Source organism: Conger conger, chromosome 1 (assembly GCF_963514075.1).
Source record: "Conger conger chromosome 1, fConCon1.1, whole genome shotgun sequence".
Classification (NCBI taxonomy): Eukaryota; Metazoa; Chordata; class Actinopteri; order Anguilliformes; family Congridae; genus Conger; species Conger conger.
In genome coordinates this window covers 32,310,425-32,329,283 of record NC_083760.1, presented here as the reverse complement: position 1 = coordinate 32,329,283, position 18,859 = coordinate 32,310,425, and the positions used below count along the sequence as shown (strand labels likewise).

General features: G+C 40.3%; 1 protein-coding gene across 1 annotated transcript; it reads right to left on the bottom strand.

The window, feature by feature from the left end:
- Window positions 1–4,532: 4,532 nt before the first annotated feature.
- si:ch211-266g18.9 (transforming growth factor-beta receptor-associated protein 1) lies at window positions 4,533–17,395 on the bottom strand. Its single transcript, XM_061233924.1, has 11 exons — window positions 16,699–17,395; window positions 16,011–16,205; window positions 15,560–15,714; window positions 14,758–14,840; window positions 14,330–14,671; window positions 13,590–13,647; window positions 12,560–12,703; window positions 10,638–10,775; window positions 8,784–8,943; window positions 7,063–7,484; window positions 4,533–6,328 (listed from the first exon to the last, which is right to left on the bottom strand). The coding sequence occupies exons 1-11, from the start codon at window positions 17,393–17,395 to the stop codon at window positions 6,179–6,181; spliced, it is 2,544 nt and encodes an 847-aa protein (XP_061089908.1). The 3' UTR covers window positions 4,533–6,178.
- Window positions 17,396–18,859: the final 1,464 nt, after the last annotated feature.

The following is an 18,859-nucleotide window of genomic DNA, read 5'->3' as shown; positions in this document are numbered from 1 at the left end:
TTTATTTTATTTTGGGGCACAAAAGTGTCTTGTAATTTATTCAATGGCATGTGGAGCCATTCCCTGGAGCAAGCTACATTATCCTTTGTGGATAAATTCATTGTGTGACTGCGTGAAAAATAATTTATAAATTTCTAAATTTATGAATAATTTTTTATTTTATTGACCTTATCTAACTGTTCATTAAAATTGTATAAAGTCAATGGCTAAAGGAAATACAATGCCTGACAGTTGCATGCACCCTAATCTCAGCCTAATGGTCATTTTAGGTTGATGTTAAAATGGTTTGTACTGTACATTACTGACTGTTCCATTCCGTTTCCAGTATTTCCATACGCATATCTATATGTAGAACACCATATTCTAAATAACAGGCCAAAATAAGGGTCATACACACTTTCCAGTCAGTCCTCCTTAACCAAACACTTGGAGCCATGGAACTTAAGCAAACACTGAAAGGGGGTTGCCATGGATACCATTTGATTTACATACAGTATGGTATAACTCATGATGCAATAGTTTCAACATTTGTCTCTTAATCCCACCATTTATTTATTTTTTCCAATTATTAGACTATTTTGTGAGATTTGGTTTTCTTTCAACGAATCTGAAATATTCTGCAGTCATTGTCACCAATTCAATCAAACAAATTAAGCTTGTGGCTGGTCTAGGACTGCATTAGCATGTTTCTTTTGAAAATATTGGGGTAAAGAGTCAGTCAGTCAGTTGATCATTTAACTTCTTTGTTACCTTCATTGTTATGAAGCACGTAACAGAGTGAGTTTTCTGGGAAGGCATTAGGCAAGCACAAATGCAAGCACAATGGATATACAGTTCTTTGCATTTGATATTGCTGATATCTTTTCATTTTGGAGAGTGAACAATCAAAATTATAAAAAGGCTTTAGTGTGTTTACAACAGTATACATCCTGTTTGTGTGTGCCTGTGAAATCATGTTTTGAGTCAGTCATACAATGCAACATTGCCCTCTACTGTTTATAATTAGCATGAACTGACAAGAACAACCATGTCTAATTCTTTATTTTTTTAGCAATATTTGGCCAAAATTATTTTTTATCTTTGTGTTGCATGGTATACATTTCATATACTCATAGACTTATAAATTTTGCCTATATTTGTATGTTTTGATGAGATAAATTCAAGCCTTTCAACATATATGGTTCACGTCCTGCAATATGTGAAAATGTACCACTTCACTGTAGATGAATGCTACAACTAAAAATGTGATTACTTGGAATTTGTTAAACCCAGAAAGTGCTACAGAGCAGACTAATGCAGTACTGCATATTGTCCACGGGATGGGGGTGAATACACAGTTATAATGCCTTTTGTAAAATGGCCACTGGGCGAGTAAGAAGAATGCTCACTGTTTTCATCCTGTTTAGCACAAGCTTCTTACCACAGCTCTACAAATACATATTTTAAATTGTACCTCACCTGGATATTTTTCCCTCTTTTACATTGGATAGAGGATCAAAGTTTCCCCTACTCCATCCTCCATCCCCATAGAAAAAAACCCCAGTTTTTTCCTACTGTGTTACATTGTGTGCATGCTTTATTACATTACAGTAATGGCATTTGGCAGATGCTCTAATCCAGAGTGACAAACAGTTGATTAGACTAAGCAGGAGACAATTCCCCCTGGAGCAATGCAAGGTTAAGGGCTTTGCTGAAGGGCCAAACGGCTGTGTCGATCTTTTTATGGCTACATCGGGGATTGAAGGTGCCTGTAATGTACCTTAACCACTACGTTACTGGCCACATGTAAGAATGACATTAAAGATTATTTTTAACTTACAATACAATAGGCCTATATAAATAAGAGGCCTTTATATAGATGCCATGAAAATATTTCCCTTTTCAGAACAAGGAATTGTGTTCAGCACGTCACAGAATTAAACACACCAAAACCACTAAAAGTACCAATACATGTCTCCCTAGCTCTGAAGTGGGAAATGCTTTCCTGTAATTGATTCAAAGATGATGACACTATGTTTGACACTATCAATGCTGGCAGATGGCATTTTGTATTCTCTTGGCTATTTGAACTCTCATATGCATTCAGATGGCTACAGGCATGGGCATGGTGCACATTGAGAGAATGAACTGTATCCACAGGGACCAATGATCTGCCAACATCCTTGTGGGCAACAGCCTGGTGTACAAGATGTTGGCTGGTGTGTGACTTCACCCTGGCCAGGCTGAGGACAATGACTACCACAACCTGAAAAAGCAAGGGGAGGTTTGTCTCTGAGACGGACTGGAGGGATATAGCAATCGTTTCCCCTGAACATTTCACAAACTGGCCAGCAGCCCTCCCCTTGCCTTCCATACTGTATCAGTCCAGAGGATGTTAAACGATCCATTTTTATTCAAACCTAGATGTTATAGCACCTTTTGTCGCACATGTCATTAATCTGTCTTTAGAGCAGGGGTGTTGAGCAGAGGTGCACAACAAGGGCCAGTCCGTTTCAGCATTTTATCTATTTAATTGACTCAATTATATCATATCTGACATGTGTACTAGTACCGGCTACAGCTGCAGACTGCAAGGGTATCCTAATGATTTTAATGTGCTCAAGTACAGGGTCATTTATAGAGCTGCCAGAAAATTAAAAATAAGGCAATCAGTCGGAATGAAAATCAATACTCAGACCAGCCCTCGATGACCAGAGTTGTGCACCCCTGCTTTAGAGCAAGGTATTGTTCCAAATTACATTAAAGGTTCAATAGGTAAAAACCACAACACTGTTTATCCTGCCCCTTCTCCGTGAATGCACTGACGTTGAAACGCCATTGGCTGCGGCAATCAGAACCAATTTTCAACCAATGAGCTTGAATTATAGTACAGCTATACAATGTTTTGGTACAGAGTGCCGGCCCGTCAACTGCATATTTTGAAACCTGAATTTAAGGACTATAAACACAGGCAGAGGGTGAGTCAACATGTCAGTGGGCCTTTTTCAACGATAGGAAGGGATTTACAATGGTCAGTAACAATGTTTTAACACATAAATCTTACCTATTGTCCCTTTAAATGTATATTAATGATATGAAATCAGTGTGTAAAGAGAATTTTAGTCTCTCCAGAGGATGAGGGCAGGTTGCAGGCCATTCTAAATGAGGAAGATTAGGGTTTGGCTAATAGACAACAAATTGTTTGGATCATAACCCAGGAGTTGCAGTAGTCCAGGCGGGACAAAACCATCACTTGGAAGAGGAGCTGTGTCGAGTAGGGGGTGAAAAGGGGTGGATTCTCCGTATGCTGTATAGGAAGAACCTGCATGACCGGGCCACCGCCGCAATGTTCTCGGTGTGGTATCCCCTAGGGAAATGGAGAGATCCAGATGGGGAGAGGTAATAGCAGAGATGAATATCACTTCAGTCTTACCTGGGTTGAGCTTTACATGGTGGTTGTCCATCTAGCTCTGGATGTCATTCAGGTAAGCAGAGATATGGACTGAAACCTGTGTATCAGATGGTGGGAATGAGATGAAGAGTTGGGTATCGTCCGCATAGCAGTGGTAGGATAGACCATGTGCAGTGATAACAGGGCCAAGGGAACGAGTGAAGTGGAACTTCCAGAGGAGTGGTGATACGCATGTATACCACACTAGAGCTAGCATTGCTGAACTGTGCTTGCTGAAGTTTAAAACCAAAATCGGTAAATGTTGTTTGAAGTTTTGTGGAGCTGTGAACTGGAACAAGTTACCTTTGCATATAAAAAGCACAGGAACCCAACATCTGAAACATCTGAATTGCTGCAAACCTGCCTTTTTTAAAAGAACAGGAATGATAGCCAGCTTATAACAAAATGTCAGTCTCAGTCTGATTCTGCCAGGCTTGAACAATTGTGGAAATAGTATAGAGGCACTGATAAATTCTTTCTTTTAAAAAGATGTACCGTATGCATTGAGTGGCCCCTGACAGTAGCAATTTCATCAAAACACATTAGACTTGTTTAGGCCACAAGCTGTATGAATGTCATGTGTATTATAGTTTGAGGTTCATATAAGGTCACTTGCACTTAGTGTATGATTGATGTTGCACTTATACTCACAGGCCTTGGAATATTAATGGCCGGGTCTGGCACTGTTGCTAACATAAATCTGGTGGACACTAATGTTCGCCTTCATAAGTAACCATGGGAAAGAGCATCTGCTAAATGTATGTAATGTAATGTAAGTTGAAGTGCTGTCCTGAAACAATGGCTTGTTGTAATGGTGGATTGATTCCACTGCATTCTCAGATTTGTTCACAGATTATTGATTTTAAGTATTTTGATTTGATTTGATTTGAGTGTGTATTGAAAGTATGTATTGAAAAAGCTGGTCGCTGTTAATTTAAACCTGGTCATCACTGGATTTTAGAGCAGGGGATCTAAATGCTGTGGAAACAGAGGTGTATACAGGTGATCCGACAAATGCCAGATCTTTTTTTTTGTAATCAAATGTTTTTTTATTCAACAGAAATTTTCCAACAGAATATTGAACAGTTTTTTTCCCCTTAAAACACTCTAGATGACACTCAACGCTGCCTTGAGAAATGACAGCTCACAGCTAACAGAAAAAATGTTTAGCATGCCAGCAAAGCAGCAAAAAACAGTAGATTTTCTCTAATCCAGTGGGGTTGCTGGAGTTATGCTGCGTTTTTATAGCTAAATGATAATATAAAGTTGATGAACTATTTTTCTTACCTTTATGTAGTTATCAAAGCTGTCAGTAACACAATTGCAACTCAGCTGAATTCATACTCTTTCCGAAATACTTGAGAAAACCCATCTAATCCAAACTTCGGATAAATCAGGCTAGTTTACCCCTTAAATATCACCTTTTTTCTTAACACAAGCTTGAAGTGTAAATACCCAGCATAAAATGGCTACTATTCTTGAACCCTTTTGACTACAGGCATAATCCTGGTATTTTCTGAAAGGTAACCCTGACTCTAAGAACACAGCACCATGAAAGAAACCTGGAAATGTAGTCGGCCAACTGTACAGGTCAGCCAAGGAAGACACCTGCAATTCATGACATATAAGCTGTGAAGAAAACCCCTAAAACAGCTGTCAAAAACATCACCAGCAGTCTCCTGAGTGTGGGGGTGGAAATATCACATACACAAGATACTTAAACAGTAGAGCAGAGGCTCCACTGCAAGGTGACCATTGTAGTGTGAGACAGTTCTACCTACCGAACATAGCACCTGAACAGCAACTGAAACTGGACTAGACATAGCCACTGGACGAAACATCTCCAAGAAAAACAGTGAGAGACTTTAATAGTTAGTTACTGGTTGTAGTTATTTAATGTTAGTTTGTAGGCTAAGCCATTTTGGAATCTTTGTTTTGAGGTAGCGGATAACATTAGCAAACTTTGACTAGTTTTTAGTTCTGGATAGCAAGATAAGTTGTTGTTAATTGTGGTGCTGATAAAATTATTGAAGCAAACCAAGAAGATTTAGGGACGTTTAGTGACAGCTGTTGTGTTAGCTAACTTACTCAAGCCAATAAAAACAATGCAGCGGAACAACTGGACTAAAAAGAAAGGTCTCGACTAAAACATCTGTCCTCATTGTAGCGTAAGCTAATATTACCTACCTAGCCAGTTAGGTATCGTCTCTCTAAGGTAGAATAATACAGCCAACCTTTTAGCTAACTTCTTAATTTATTTTGCGACAAAGCTAGCTAGTTTGCTGGTTACTGATAGCTAGATTTTGTGGTTAAGGGTTAAAAAGACAGCTGCTGGGTTGTCTGAGCCTTAAAAATGTTGAAGCAGTGAACTTGCGGAGTCCGTCACAGTTCAAATTGGAGGCTCTCCACCATCAAGACATTCGACTGGGACAGCACGAAACTAAACAAAATCTGCTCATTACAGCAGGCTGTTCATCATCTCTCCAGTCAGATGCCTTCCATGACTGTACTGGCCCGGGACTCCATTGCTGCCTCTCAGACCACCAGTTCGGCCGCAGGCCAAACCATGCCCTGGGAATTTCCGGATCCTCGTCTGCCCCTACGGAGAACAACTCTGGATCCTGCCGGGCTTTTCTGGCCCAGTGCTCACTTGTGTTTGAACTCGGTAATGCATGTTCATGAATGAGTTTGTGTATACTTAATTGAGAGTGTACATGTGGAAGTGAATGTGTGTACAAGGTCCTGTTGTTATGCAGACGGCTCCTCATGACTCCAGCAATGTGTGTGAATAAGTTCTCCTTTAAGACTACGCAGAAACTCTGGTTCATTTAGGTATCTCCCACACCTCTGGCAGACCTGGTCCCTCTCCACTTTAATCATTCCTCGAGTGAGTGTGGTCTGTTGGCATGGGAAAGGTAGAATTAGGGATAGCAATTCGAGCAATAGCCAATTCTCATCAATTGAATGAAAGGAACTATCATTTAACAGCAGCCTTTTTATCTTACCTGGAGTTAATTTAGAAAATATCCTATGACCCTGAAATTCATGTTTAAATCTCAAAACGTCTGCGAGTATGGACTCGGTAGTACACACCAAAGCACAGAGTAAACAAATAAATGACTGTTTCCATGATGACCCGAGTTAACTGTAACATTAAATCAATTATTATAAAACTCTTGAGACTTGACATGCTCAGTTTTTGAAACTCCAGCCACCGAGAGCCAACCTTTCTAAAACTGGACAGTTCACACCAATAAAACGTTCTTCCAAAGATGTTCTAAAAGCGCCTTGTCGTGTTTGGTGGAGACTAGGGTTTAAGCACCACTGCGCTGAAACCTACACTACAAGGGGCATTCAATAAACATAAATTAAGGCATTTTCTTTCTTATCAATGACACTTTCATCATGTAAAATTGGTTATAGTGGTTAATTTTGATAGAGAAATATTTTTTTCTCACATTTTTCTTACCAGTTTTTTATGAAACACAACTATAGTCCCATCCCATTAGCTTGTGGTGGCAGTCATGGTAAATCTTAGCCTTAACTGGCCTATGTTTTCATTGGTATACTGATATAAAAACTCATAGTATACTTTCTCTGACACGTAGAAAGATCAAAAGTCTCACTCTCACCCTTGTACACTTGTGCCTGAAGTGCTCCACCTTTGCTAGATTTCTCTCCACCCCTCCCATTTTCCTGCGGTGGACCAATCCTCTCACAGACTCAGACAAGAACCTGGACACCAGGGGCATTGACCACGTCCCAGGCAGCACCCGGAGGACAGCGACAGGGTCGAAGGCTTCAGCGTTGCGGTTCAGAAGGTCTGTGGCTTTGGTGGCCAGCTGTGGTGAGTCCAAGTAGATGTTGAGCAGGAGATGATAGAGGGGGCTACCAAATTCCTTTGCTTGGTTACTCCTTGCCATCCTGCAGTAGTCTTCTGCGGCCTGGAGATCCTTCTCCCCGTGGACCAGGACCTCAAGGGCTTTGCGGTGCTCCCCTGCAACCCCATGTAGGATAGCTCTCTCCAAGTGAAGGGAAGTTGCCTGGATTTGTTCTGAAAATCAGTTAGGAATGATGTGAATTGATGTGTGTAAGTGTAGGGTTTAAAGGCTTAAAGGCCAACATGCATGTTTTGCCAAGCTGTTCTTAAAATACGATTTTGCACGTGACATGTTTTTTCATAATTATCTGATGATGTTGTGCAATATAAATTTCTGAGCTCCACTTAAGCTACACTTTTGCCACTGTCTATGATAACAGAGTGCTGACCACAGGAGGCGAGGGGGAGGGGTTAGGGACTTTTCAGACTTTGCAGACATTTTGTTGGCATTTTAGATACTAATCTAGTAACATTTTTTTCTAAGGACAGGCAACTGTCATAAGATAAAACCCACAAACCCACACTTAACCTAAATTAAATTACTACTAAAATGATAATATATTGATAAAAACGTGATGTTTTTCAAGGGGCTGTTTACTATCAGTGAGCACTTTATTAGGTATTTGTTAGACATTTTTTAGACTTATTAAATCTTCTGCTGCCATAGCCTATCCACTTAGAGGTTTGACGTGTTGTGTGTTCGGAGCAGCTCACAGAGATGCTCTGCTCACTGTTGTAATGTGTGGTTATTTGCATTACTGTCACCTTCCTGTCAGCTTCGACCAGTCTGGCCCTTCTCCTCTGATCTCTAACAACACATTTCTACCTGCAGAAATTTTTTCACCGTCTTTGGCAAACTCTAGGGACTGTTGAGCATGAAAATCCCAGGAGATCAGCAGTTTCTGAGATACTCAATGTATCTCACTGTATCTCACCAACAATCATTGTGGTCAAAGTCACTTAAATCACATTTCTTCCCCATTCTGACACTTGGTCGGAAAAACAGATGAACCTCTTGACCACATCTGCATGCTTTTATGCATTTAGTTGCTGCCACGTGAATGGCTGATTAAATATTTGCATTAGCAAGCTGATGTGCAGGTCTACACTGAGTGTATATTTCCTGTAATATTTCTCGCTGAGTATCACATGAAAATAACAAGTTGTTGACAAATACAATTTGTACATAATGGTGCTACTGGTGCTTTTTTCATTGAAATTAGAATTATCAACAATAACTTTGGGGAATTAATAGTATAGTAAAGGTATGTTTCAATACATTACAATACTACAATATCTGGATATCTTGTATTCATGATTGTTTTTACATGCATGATTTAATTTAACATAAATTGATACATGAACCTGAAGTTCATACTTCTATGCTTTCTAGGTAAAAAGCATGTGTCAATTTCATAGACTCTTTGACTTCATTTTTAGGAACTGAAATGTGCTGTGCTCTGTTGTACTGACCCTGAACTGCAACAGTGCTGTATAAGGTTGACTTCCAGAGGAATTGCTGCAGTTTTTCCCTGGTTGAGTTTGCAGTTATGTTTGAACCCTCTCCCTTCTCCACTATGCCCAGTACTTGCGTGACATATGTCATGGCTAGAAGGGTGTGGTGCCTCTCTTTCTGAAAGATAAAAGTCAGTGTTACATTGAATTTATGATGATGTTGGTGATGTAGATAGTGATGACAATGATGATGGATTGTATTTATATAGCACTTTGTATGGTCTTGTCACATGGGAAACTCACCTCAACCACCATCATTGTATATTCCCACTTAGGTTATATGTGGCAGCCATCTTTCAGCAAAATGCTCACTATGTGTGCATCAACTGAGGCGAACAGGAAATGGAGACTGGGGATTTGTTATGTAGAAGGCTGAAAGGGCTGGTTTGGAACTCTTCCAGAATACTGGGGAATCCTTGGCTCTTTATGATGGGAGTACGATGGAACATTCCAGAGGCAAGACTCAATTTCATTTCTCATCTGAAAGATACCATCTCTTCACCACAGTGTGCCGGTAACTGGCGCTAATTTGGTCCAGAAGACAAAACATTTTAGGCCACCAACATTACTTCCATCCACCACATGAAGTGCAACATTGGCTCAGGCGGTAAGAGTAGTGATCTGGCAGTCTGGTTTCCGGTTTGATCCCTCCCTGGGAGTGTTGAAGTGTCCCTGAGCAAGACATCTAACCTCCAATTGCTCCTGATGAGCTGGTTGGTGCCTTGCATAGCAGCCAATCGCCGTTGGTGGGTGAGTGTGAGTGTGTGTATGAATTGGGGAATGAGAAGCATCAATTGTACAGCCCTTTAGATAAAGGCACAATATAAATGCCAACCATTTACGAATAGTCTTACAAGTCTCCTATCCAAGTGCAATACAAGCCGATGCCTGCTTAACTCCAGTCCGTTAGCAAGAGCAAGGTACATGATGGCAGGCCTGGAGACAGTAGCATAGTCTATGTCCTTAACCAGTGTAACTTGCCTTCCAGTTATTCACTATTATTTTAATTATTATTAATCAAAGCATTCTGAACTGTAAAGCCAGCTCTGCCTCACTGAATTTTAAGTAAAATCTCTTCTGTCCATAGCAGCCCAAGCATACAGCTCTCCTGTACTGTTGCAGTACTTAGGTGTTCCTAATGTAACAACACCTTGAGGACAGCAAAAATGGGCTTCTAAGTGGATTGTTTGTTCAGGATGCTGAGAGTCAGCCAGGAGCTGAAGCTGTGCTCAGGCTCTGACATTGTCTGCTGATTTTGAAGTCTGCTGCGGAGGCTCACAATCATCTTCGTTCTGCCAGAAGTAGGGCGAGTCAGTCAGAGATCAGGGATAGGTCAGTTTCTTGGGTTACTGCTGTATTAGTTCTTTCCAACAGCACCAGCCCAGTTATTATGAGTTAGAGATACGGCTCTTTTTCAGTTAATACTGCGGAATGTCCCCCTGAGACCCAGCAGTAGAAAATAAAAAACACTTAAAAAAAAAAACAAATGTTTTGGCTAACACAAAAATATTGCAGTAATTTTTTTTATTATAGTGTAGGCTTTCAGCATAGAAGATACAGTTCTTGAGATTAAGACCAGAGACTCATATCCCCTACAGAAGACAGAAATAAACTGCCAGGTCTCGGGAGGATGAAGTGACTAGCATGGGAAAATGCATTGTAGCAGTGTGCGTGCTTCAGCTGCAGTGTCCTTTGCACAAGGTGCAGGTAGAGATTCCAAGCTGGGAAAAAGATTCCAGCAGTTATTGGATTCTATATTTCATTTTACTGAGAATATCCTAGTTCTATGTGGGGATGAAATATGGCACCTACCTTGCTTTTCAGAGCGAAAATTAAATGCTCCAGGTACAGTGCCAAAGCCAGGTGATGCTTGTTCAGAAAGCTCAAGACTTCTTCCTCCTCAAATGGAGCCTGTTCTTCCTCTCTACTGGTGAATATCTGTACCCCTACCTTCAAAATCACAAATACATTTGTAAGATGATGGGATTGATCAGTTGTTCTTAGTCCAATGATGTGGAAAAAAAAAGATAGATACACCATTCTGCTTATATCAGCATGTTACTGGTTTTAAGAAGATAACTAAATGATCATCACAACCACTCATAAATTAAGGATTTGAATGCCAGGCTTACAGTTACCTTCTGTAATGTGGGACCATAAGGCTGTACAGTGTGTACAGAACATGTTATGACATTTACATTGCATTCGTATACTTTAGCTTCCACAAACTCAAAAGGACAGAGAAAAGTTCTGTTTTGTTAGTTTCGTTTGAATAATTAAAAGAATATATGAATACTCTTACGTTCACACTACGATAAGGAAGCGCAGTATAATGAAGATTGCATATAGGTAATATTCTTTAATGTCAGTTAATCTGTGCAGCATCTCATTACAGATGTGCTCAGGGGCAGGGCTATGACAGTATCATTGATAATTAATGTAGCATTTCTGCCCTCTATTGTTCAGTCAATGTCACTGCAATAGATGTTTTTCAAGGTTATGCCCTATTTCACTTTTGTGAATTGCTTGGATCAGCGCTCAGCATGATGCTTGAATGGAAAAATGCTTATGCTGATTCTTGGCTCATTCCCATTGTTTTTTTTAAAAACAGAATCAATGCATCTTTGGCCTTGTGAACATTAATCGGTCTCAGAAACCTTGTGAAAAAGGAACACCTGAATCTTCCGAGGTAAGAAAGACCCAATTACTTTCAAATCATAGTGTACCCACATAAATAATAGGCCTTCATTTGAACAAAAATTGACTCTAAATCCAAACAGTCTCCTTCTTATTGTGGGCTTAAGTGTCACCATGACAATAAACAGCATGCAGCCTAGTTGTCATGCCAACGGCTGTGTCATCTGTGGCTCTTGTGGCTATAAGAAGCCAGATATGAGAATATCTGCTGAAATGTTACTTCACTATGCTAAACGGAACTCAGCAAAGATATTTTTCCTGATCAAAGTCAATTAGACTTAAACATTTCCGACTCTTACAAGGCTGATACAGTAAAGAAGCTTTTAATTGTGTGTTTGAACTGAATTATTTATTCACTGAGAAAGAGGAATGTAGCCCAGCGCATTTTCAGCATGCTGTTGAATAAGGACTGGCAAAGAATGTTGCCGCATTCTATGTGCAGCAAAATCCTATTACTATTAGTGTTCAGCACGTGCTGTGATCACATCAGTGTCATCCTGATTGTTAATGTGGCCCATGTCTCAGTCGTTAAGCTGAGCAAAGGCGATTACACTTCAAGGATTTACTTGTGCATTTATTGCAAAGTAAAAAGAAAAAATTTGAGAGAAACAGATGGTAGCAAATATACATTATGTGTTCAGTAAAATGATTGAAATGTTAAAGTCACTGTATAATATGGCTAAAGCAGGCTAGTGTAACTAAAGTAATACAGGTAATACATTAAATTAATTGGAATTTAAAGCAGGTTTTAAAAAAATAATAATAATAAGTGAAGCTCTAATACCCTTAATTTTATATGATTTACATGATATACAACTGTATATAATTTATAAGATTTGATTGTAAATTTTTTCATGCACACATACTGTACATATGTAAGAATATCTACTCTATTTAACAGACAAAATGCTGTATGAAATGTAGGCCAAAAACACAAATGCAAATTTTATGGGGATTGATTTCTCAGAATATATTAAGCCAGTTTATCATCAGATATACCTGTACAAAAACCAAAGTCTGAGTTTCTGAAAACCCACCTCCTGGCTCTTCTGCAGAGCCCAGTCAGCAAACTTCCAGACCAGCTGCCTGCTCTTCTGTTGACGGAGTGCATTTACGACTTGCTCATAAGCAGCAGAACTCATACCATCTGGATCATCGCCATCCACAATATTCACCCAGGTCTGCAATACCAGAACACCCGTACATGCACTTAAGACCTCAAACAAATTCTGACAGTGCATGTAATTACTTAAAATGTTTTATGTGCAGCAGTTGGGATGCAATAAATTAGACGAAGAACATTTACTGTGACAGCCTTTGTGAAGAGATGCATTATGGCTGCTGCAATAAGTTGATTTATTCACATTTCCTCTGACTCATCCATTCTGTAATTTTCAGGCTTCAAGTTGTGAAATTGTTTCATTTTTCTCCATTACATACTCAATGGTTTTTCATTTTTCCCTGATCACCATACTTCTAAATGCAAGTAACAAATAAAGGAACACAGCTTCAGTTGTGTAACTTACAGTAGTTTGGGACAACACACACATAAAATGGTAGGCATTTATATAGCACCTTTATCCAAAGCGCTGTACAATTGATGCTTCTCATTCACCCATTCATACACACACTCACACACCGATGGCGATTGGCTGCCATGCAAGGTGCCGACCCGCTTGTCAGGAGCATTTGGGGTTTAGGTGTCTTGCTCAGGGACACTTCGACACAGCCCGGGCGGGGGATCGAACCGGCAACCCTCTGACTGCCAGATGACTGCTCTTACTGCCTGAGCCATGTCGCCCCCCATATACTGTATACTATATATATATATATATATACAGCAGTCACTTTTCAGTTACATTTATTACATTTATGTACAACATGCCTATGAAAAGTGCTACATAAATATGCTATTACGATGATGATTCTTATTATTAAACACATTCGTAGTAGTAGAAGGTGTATTAGTAGTATTAGTAGTAGGATTAGTAGGAATAATAGTATTACTTGTTCACTTGTTTGTGTTTCACAGAACACGCTTACAGATTTCTTGCTTGAAATGATTACCTGGATTGCATTCTCATCTTGGCTATGGCTCTGATACAGCAGACCAAGGGCATAGAATCTTTAAACACAAAAAAGAGGACATCATGCACTCTGGGGAGGGAATTGTGAAGGTACATTAACTCATGTCTTCTAAGGACTGTTTTTTGTATGCTTTTTTTTAGGTCGGGACTTGTAAGGAACTATTCACGTCCTCAGGAGTCATTGCCTTTTTTGCTCTGAATTCAGACTCAACCTCTTTGACTGGCATGCTTCAGGGAGGAGTTAACTATGGTCATGCTTTGCTTGCAAAATGCCCCTCTGAGCATGTTAAAGCTTTACAAAAATCTTCTATTGGTTAAAAATATTTATTTAAAATTATTTCTAAAAATATTTATAATTATACAACAGTAGGGTTGATTCTAGAACTATCTTTACATGCCAGTGAACATTTTTGAGGTGAAAAGTTGGCGAAATACACTCAATCTAGATTCCTGCTTTTGCTCATTGGGATAATTTGGTGAATGTTTGAATACTTTCGATTGAATTCAGGCAAGAGTGTTAACTATCCTCTGCTGTAGAGACTGTTGCTTTCATTATTCCATTCACTGCTCCTATCATTTTTGCTTTGAGAGTCACTCTGGTTATGTGTGATAAATAGATGAAAAAATGTAATTTGCACAACACAGAATATTGTTAAAAATTACAATGGGGAAAAACAATTGACATTTCAGGATTTTTAATAACTTTTCTCTTCTGCTCACCTTTTGTGGCACTCTAAATAGGGTACACACGTATTGAGGACGCAGGCATTGGCAGAGGACAGGAGTTCCACAAGGTCAGCTTCATTTCCTCGTTCCAAGTATAGTTTAAGAAGCACTCCGTCAACATCCTGGCGGCAATGATGGCTCTGGTCAGACCACTGCACCTCCCTCAGGAAATTAGTCAGGAAGCTCTGGTATCGCTCAAATGTGGCACAGTCTTCTTTCAGTGCCCGGAGGTCTTTGGCATTGAAGACAGGGGCATGCTGGGAAACAAAGTCTTTGCAGACAGGATAGTGCTCGGGGTACAAGGCAATGATTTCTCTTGGGTCCAGATTGCCCTCGCTGTGAAAAATAGATCAATGTATAAATGCATGTACATGTACATCTGATTTTTGGTTATAATGAATGGTTGGCAGAGGTTTTCTCACATGAAAAGGTACTTGGCTTCAGAGAAACGTTCCTGGTAGAACTTCACAAATCCCAGTGTACAAGTCAAATTATTGTGTAGGACCTGCAAATTGAGCCATTCTTCATCATCAGGAATACATTTACCAGGAGCATTACAGGATACTCCACAGACCACTAACCCCCCAACCCACCAACCCCACCCAATAAATTCCCACTGGGGAAACATGTAGTATTGCAACAATGAGAACACATCATAAAATATGGTGCCTGATGTTAAGCTGGTAATCTTACATCATTTTACTTGCCAATTGAACAGGATAGAGATATAAGCTTGTGTTCCGGCTGACTAAAAAGAAACAAAGCGACCAAAAACGAAATTGCATCCGTGGGATGATTTCCTTGAAATCCCTGATGGTTACCTTCTGAGCTAATGCCTCACTGCAGCTCATCTTCCACACCATCTGGTGCGCGTGTTTTATAACGCACTCGATAAACAACAGAGCTGCTTATCCTCACTGACCCCGGTCTGCCTAGTGCATTATGGGGAAACGGCAAACATGCTTCTTTCTATTTGAAAGGTATATACTTTCTCATGGCTTGTGCTACTGCCATAGGGGCCAGAAAGCAATAATAAAAAGATGTTTTCCTACTGAACTAGAGGGAGTTGAGGCGGAACTGGCAGAATTGACTGGCGGAATTCCATATGAAGGTCAGCTCTTTTCATTAAAGGCATTATGGGAACTTCAACATGGATTATATTTTTTACAGGCCAGGAGCGGATCATAGAATGATTTTCTGTGTTCTTCCTCTTGGCAGATATACCTTGTAGGTGTCCTTCGATAACAGGGATTGCACCCCCTGGACAAAGTCCAAAGCCGCGTCCACGTGTTGGCTCGCCACCAGAGCCTTGATCTGCTCCTCCAAAGCAACAGGGCTCAAGCAAAGCACCTCTCTTTCTGAGAAAGCAAACACCCTTTCTAAAAAAATAAATAAATGGCAAAACAAAACAGAGATTAATTCCAGATGATGCAACAGGAGCATCCACAGGATACAATTTGTGTAAATTAATTATATTTGTGATCTGAGTAAAAACTAGACCCGTTTCTTCAAAGTGCTTCTATGCAATTATCAACTGAAGGCAGGAAAAAAGATTGGATTGGCTGATTGTTTTGCTTCATTAGATTCTTCATGGACTGGCTGCTTTGTCATTGACTGGCTGATTAGTGGATTGGTGGAGATGTTGCTCAGAGGAGCTGAGGGGGTAAAGCCAAACCTGGGGTTGAGAACAGGCCCTTGGCTCTGCTCAGAGGAATGGTTTGCTTGATTCTCTGGTCCAGCATGCTGTAGATATGAAGAGCTTCGCTGCACAGAGTCAGCACATAGGGGAAATGCACCACTGCCCCCAGGACCCCCTCTGACCACTGTATAGGGGGCCGGCCAGACACTCCACTTCTCGTTACAAACATGCCTAATGAATGAATACGTGAATAAATAAATAAATATACTCTCTTCTTGCACATTTTTATTTGAACTGTAAGCTGCAATTTGTTTGGTAAAAATTGAGAATGTATTAAAGTCTATTAATATATAAATATAAATATAGTGATTTAAAAAAGATCAAAAATGTAACTTCATTTCTCTCACTAGGGGCTGCAAATACTGAAGGTATACAAAAGGTTTGACATGCATGCATAGAATATAATTTATAATCTTGTGAGATTTTGTGTGTGCATGCTTGTGTGTGTATATGTGTGTCTTTTTTCTTTTTTGTCTGTGTTATTTTATCCATGACCGTACTTAGTTTCCAGAAACACTTTTCAAAGATTCTCAAAAAAGTATTTTGGCTGGTCTGTTAAATAAACCAAAACAAAAAAATATTTCCAGTTTCACATTCTTCACAGTTTTTAGCTTTCATTGGGAGGTACAGTAAATTCCACATGCACTTTAAAAACGGTTCTTACCCAGAGACCCCGGACCATGCAAAAGAAACTCTCCTTTTCCGATAGCATTGACGATGACGCCTTGCTTGGGCAGGTCATGTGGGAACAGGTCAAGGGTCGCCCCGGCCTCGTGGTCATGAAGGAAGTACCTGTCACCCGCGGCAACACAAAGACTGCTCCTGTCCACAGCCAATGAGAGTGGCTCCTGGGGGAGGGACACCTCCCTGAGACAATCCCACCGATCCACCCATACGCTGTGGATGTTCACTGACCTCCTCCGGGCCGAAAGAGTGAAAAGCTCCACTGCGGGGGACGGCTGAGCGGACACGTCGGCCCCGTGGAGGTGGAAGAATGAGACGCTACGGATCCTCCGGAGACCAGGAAGGGGTTCCAGGGAGAACATGTTCAGTGCGCTGAGTGAACCATCGCTCAGCACCAGCAGGTGGTTCAGGAACGGGATGGCCCCCAGCTGCGAGATGGGGCTCCGTGACCCAAGCTGCCTCCTCCGCACCTCCCGAATTCCTGCGCTCTTCCCTTCCATTCCTGGCCCCGGCCCGCCCTCATCCATCACGACAAAATGCTGGATGAGAGAGTCCTTGCCACCGATGTAGAGGTTCCTGCCGCAGGCTTCAAGACACTGGATGCTGGACTTGTCCCTTTCTTTGCCCGTGGTCGGCTTCTCGAGAACCAGCGACGGGATGAAGGCTTTTAGACTCATCATCTGACATTCAGTTCAAAGAACTAAAATTGTGGTGACCAAGAGCGAAACCTGAAACAAATGCCATGACAGATTGTCACCCTCAACTTTCTCCATAAATATTCATACTATACTTACCCAATGTTGGGCAATGAAACATACAGTGGGCTCCAGATTTATTGGCACCTTATTGGCACCTTCGGCAGAGATTGGTTGCGTCTTGAGGTCACCAAGTACCAGCAAACTCTTTGGAAGACAAAGACAGCCCTTACTGAGCACAATAAACAAAACCGAGCATCTGGAGGTTACCACAGCTCATTGGAATTATGACTGGAAGAGAGTGCTATGGTCAGATGAGACCAAAAGTTGAATGTTTTGGCTATAAACTCAATCAACATGTTTGGTGGCAAAAGAGGAATGCATGTAAGGAGAACCAGTGGCACTATTTAAGATCAATGGCAAAATGAATTAAACAAAATCTTAACAGAAAATCTGGTCGCCTCTGCTTAGAAGCTGAGACTCCAAACATACATCAAAATCCACACATAAATGGTTCAGTGAAAACAACATCCATGGTCTGAAATTGCCATCTCAGTCTCCAGACTTAAATCCCATCAAAAATCTGTGGGGGGTCCATAAGCACAAACCCAAGGATATCAATGACTCCCTCCAAATGTGTTCTCTGAACTTACCACAAATGATAGGAAAAGACTCATGACTGTTATCTTTACCAGAGGTGTCTGCATCTATTAAACCAGGGGTTCCAATAATTGTGGAACCTGTTTTTTAGGGAAAAAAAATATTTAAAAAATAAATTTGGTTGATTCAGTTGGATCATTAATAAAGCCCATTATTTTACGCACGTTTAGTTTACATCACTTTTTGTGCATACAGTATTTATTTAGGGTGCCTAATAATTCTGGAGCCACTGTGCTCATTCAATGCAAAATAATTGATGAATAGCTGATCAAGGGTCGAGTCCAAATTCCCAATTTAGTTTGAAGTTATAGTTCTGAAGCCGGCATACTTATTATGTATTGTATGTATTATGTACACATTGCATGTGTATGTGGAATATCAACAGCATATGGTCATATTTTTCAGTATAACATTATAACGGTAACATCTATGAAGTTAAGAGTAATAAAGGTAAAAGTTTCGAGTCAAATTTGACATGCCGGGTTTTGACCTGGGCTTAACAGCCTTGGCTACACCCCTGCCAGAAATACAGTGTCTATAAACTGCTTTGGAAACAAATAAAAGTTGACACTTCAAGATTTATTTGTTTCAATCACATTCAATTGATAGCGTCTAATGTAACTCAGAGGTAGCTCCAATTAAAATGAAAAAGATGAGCTGTAAGAGATATCACAGAGATTTCAGGAAAAAACTTTATAGCTTCTCTTGCAGTGCAGACAACTATGAAATTCAAAATTCCACCACAATTAAAGTTTTACCATTTTAAACCATGCCATGACATCATTC

Coding starts and splice junctions, on each gene's coding strand:
- si:ch211-266g18.9 (XM_061233924.1), bottom strand. CDS start 17,395: ATGAGTCTAAAAGCCTTCATCCCGTCGCTGGTTCTCGAGAAGCCGACC. Junction 14,672..14,757: donor GAAGCCAAGTACCTTTTCAT/GTGAGAAAACCT, acceptor TATTTTTCACAG/CGAGGGCAATCTGGACCCAA. Junction 8,944..10,637: donor TTTTCGCTCTGAAAAGCAAG/GTAGGTGCCATA, acceptor TTTATCTTTCAG/AAAGAGAGGCACCACACCCT.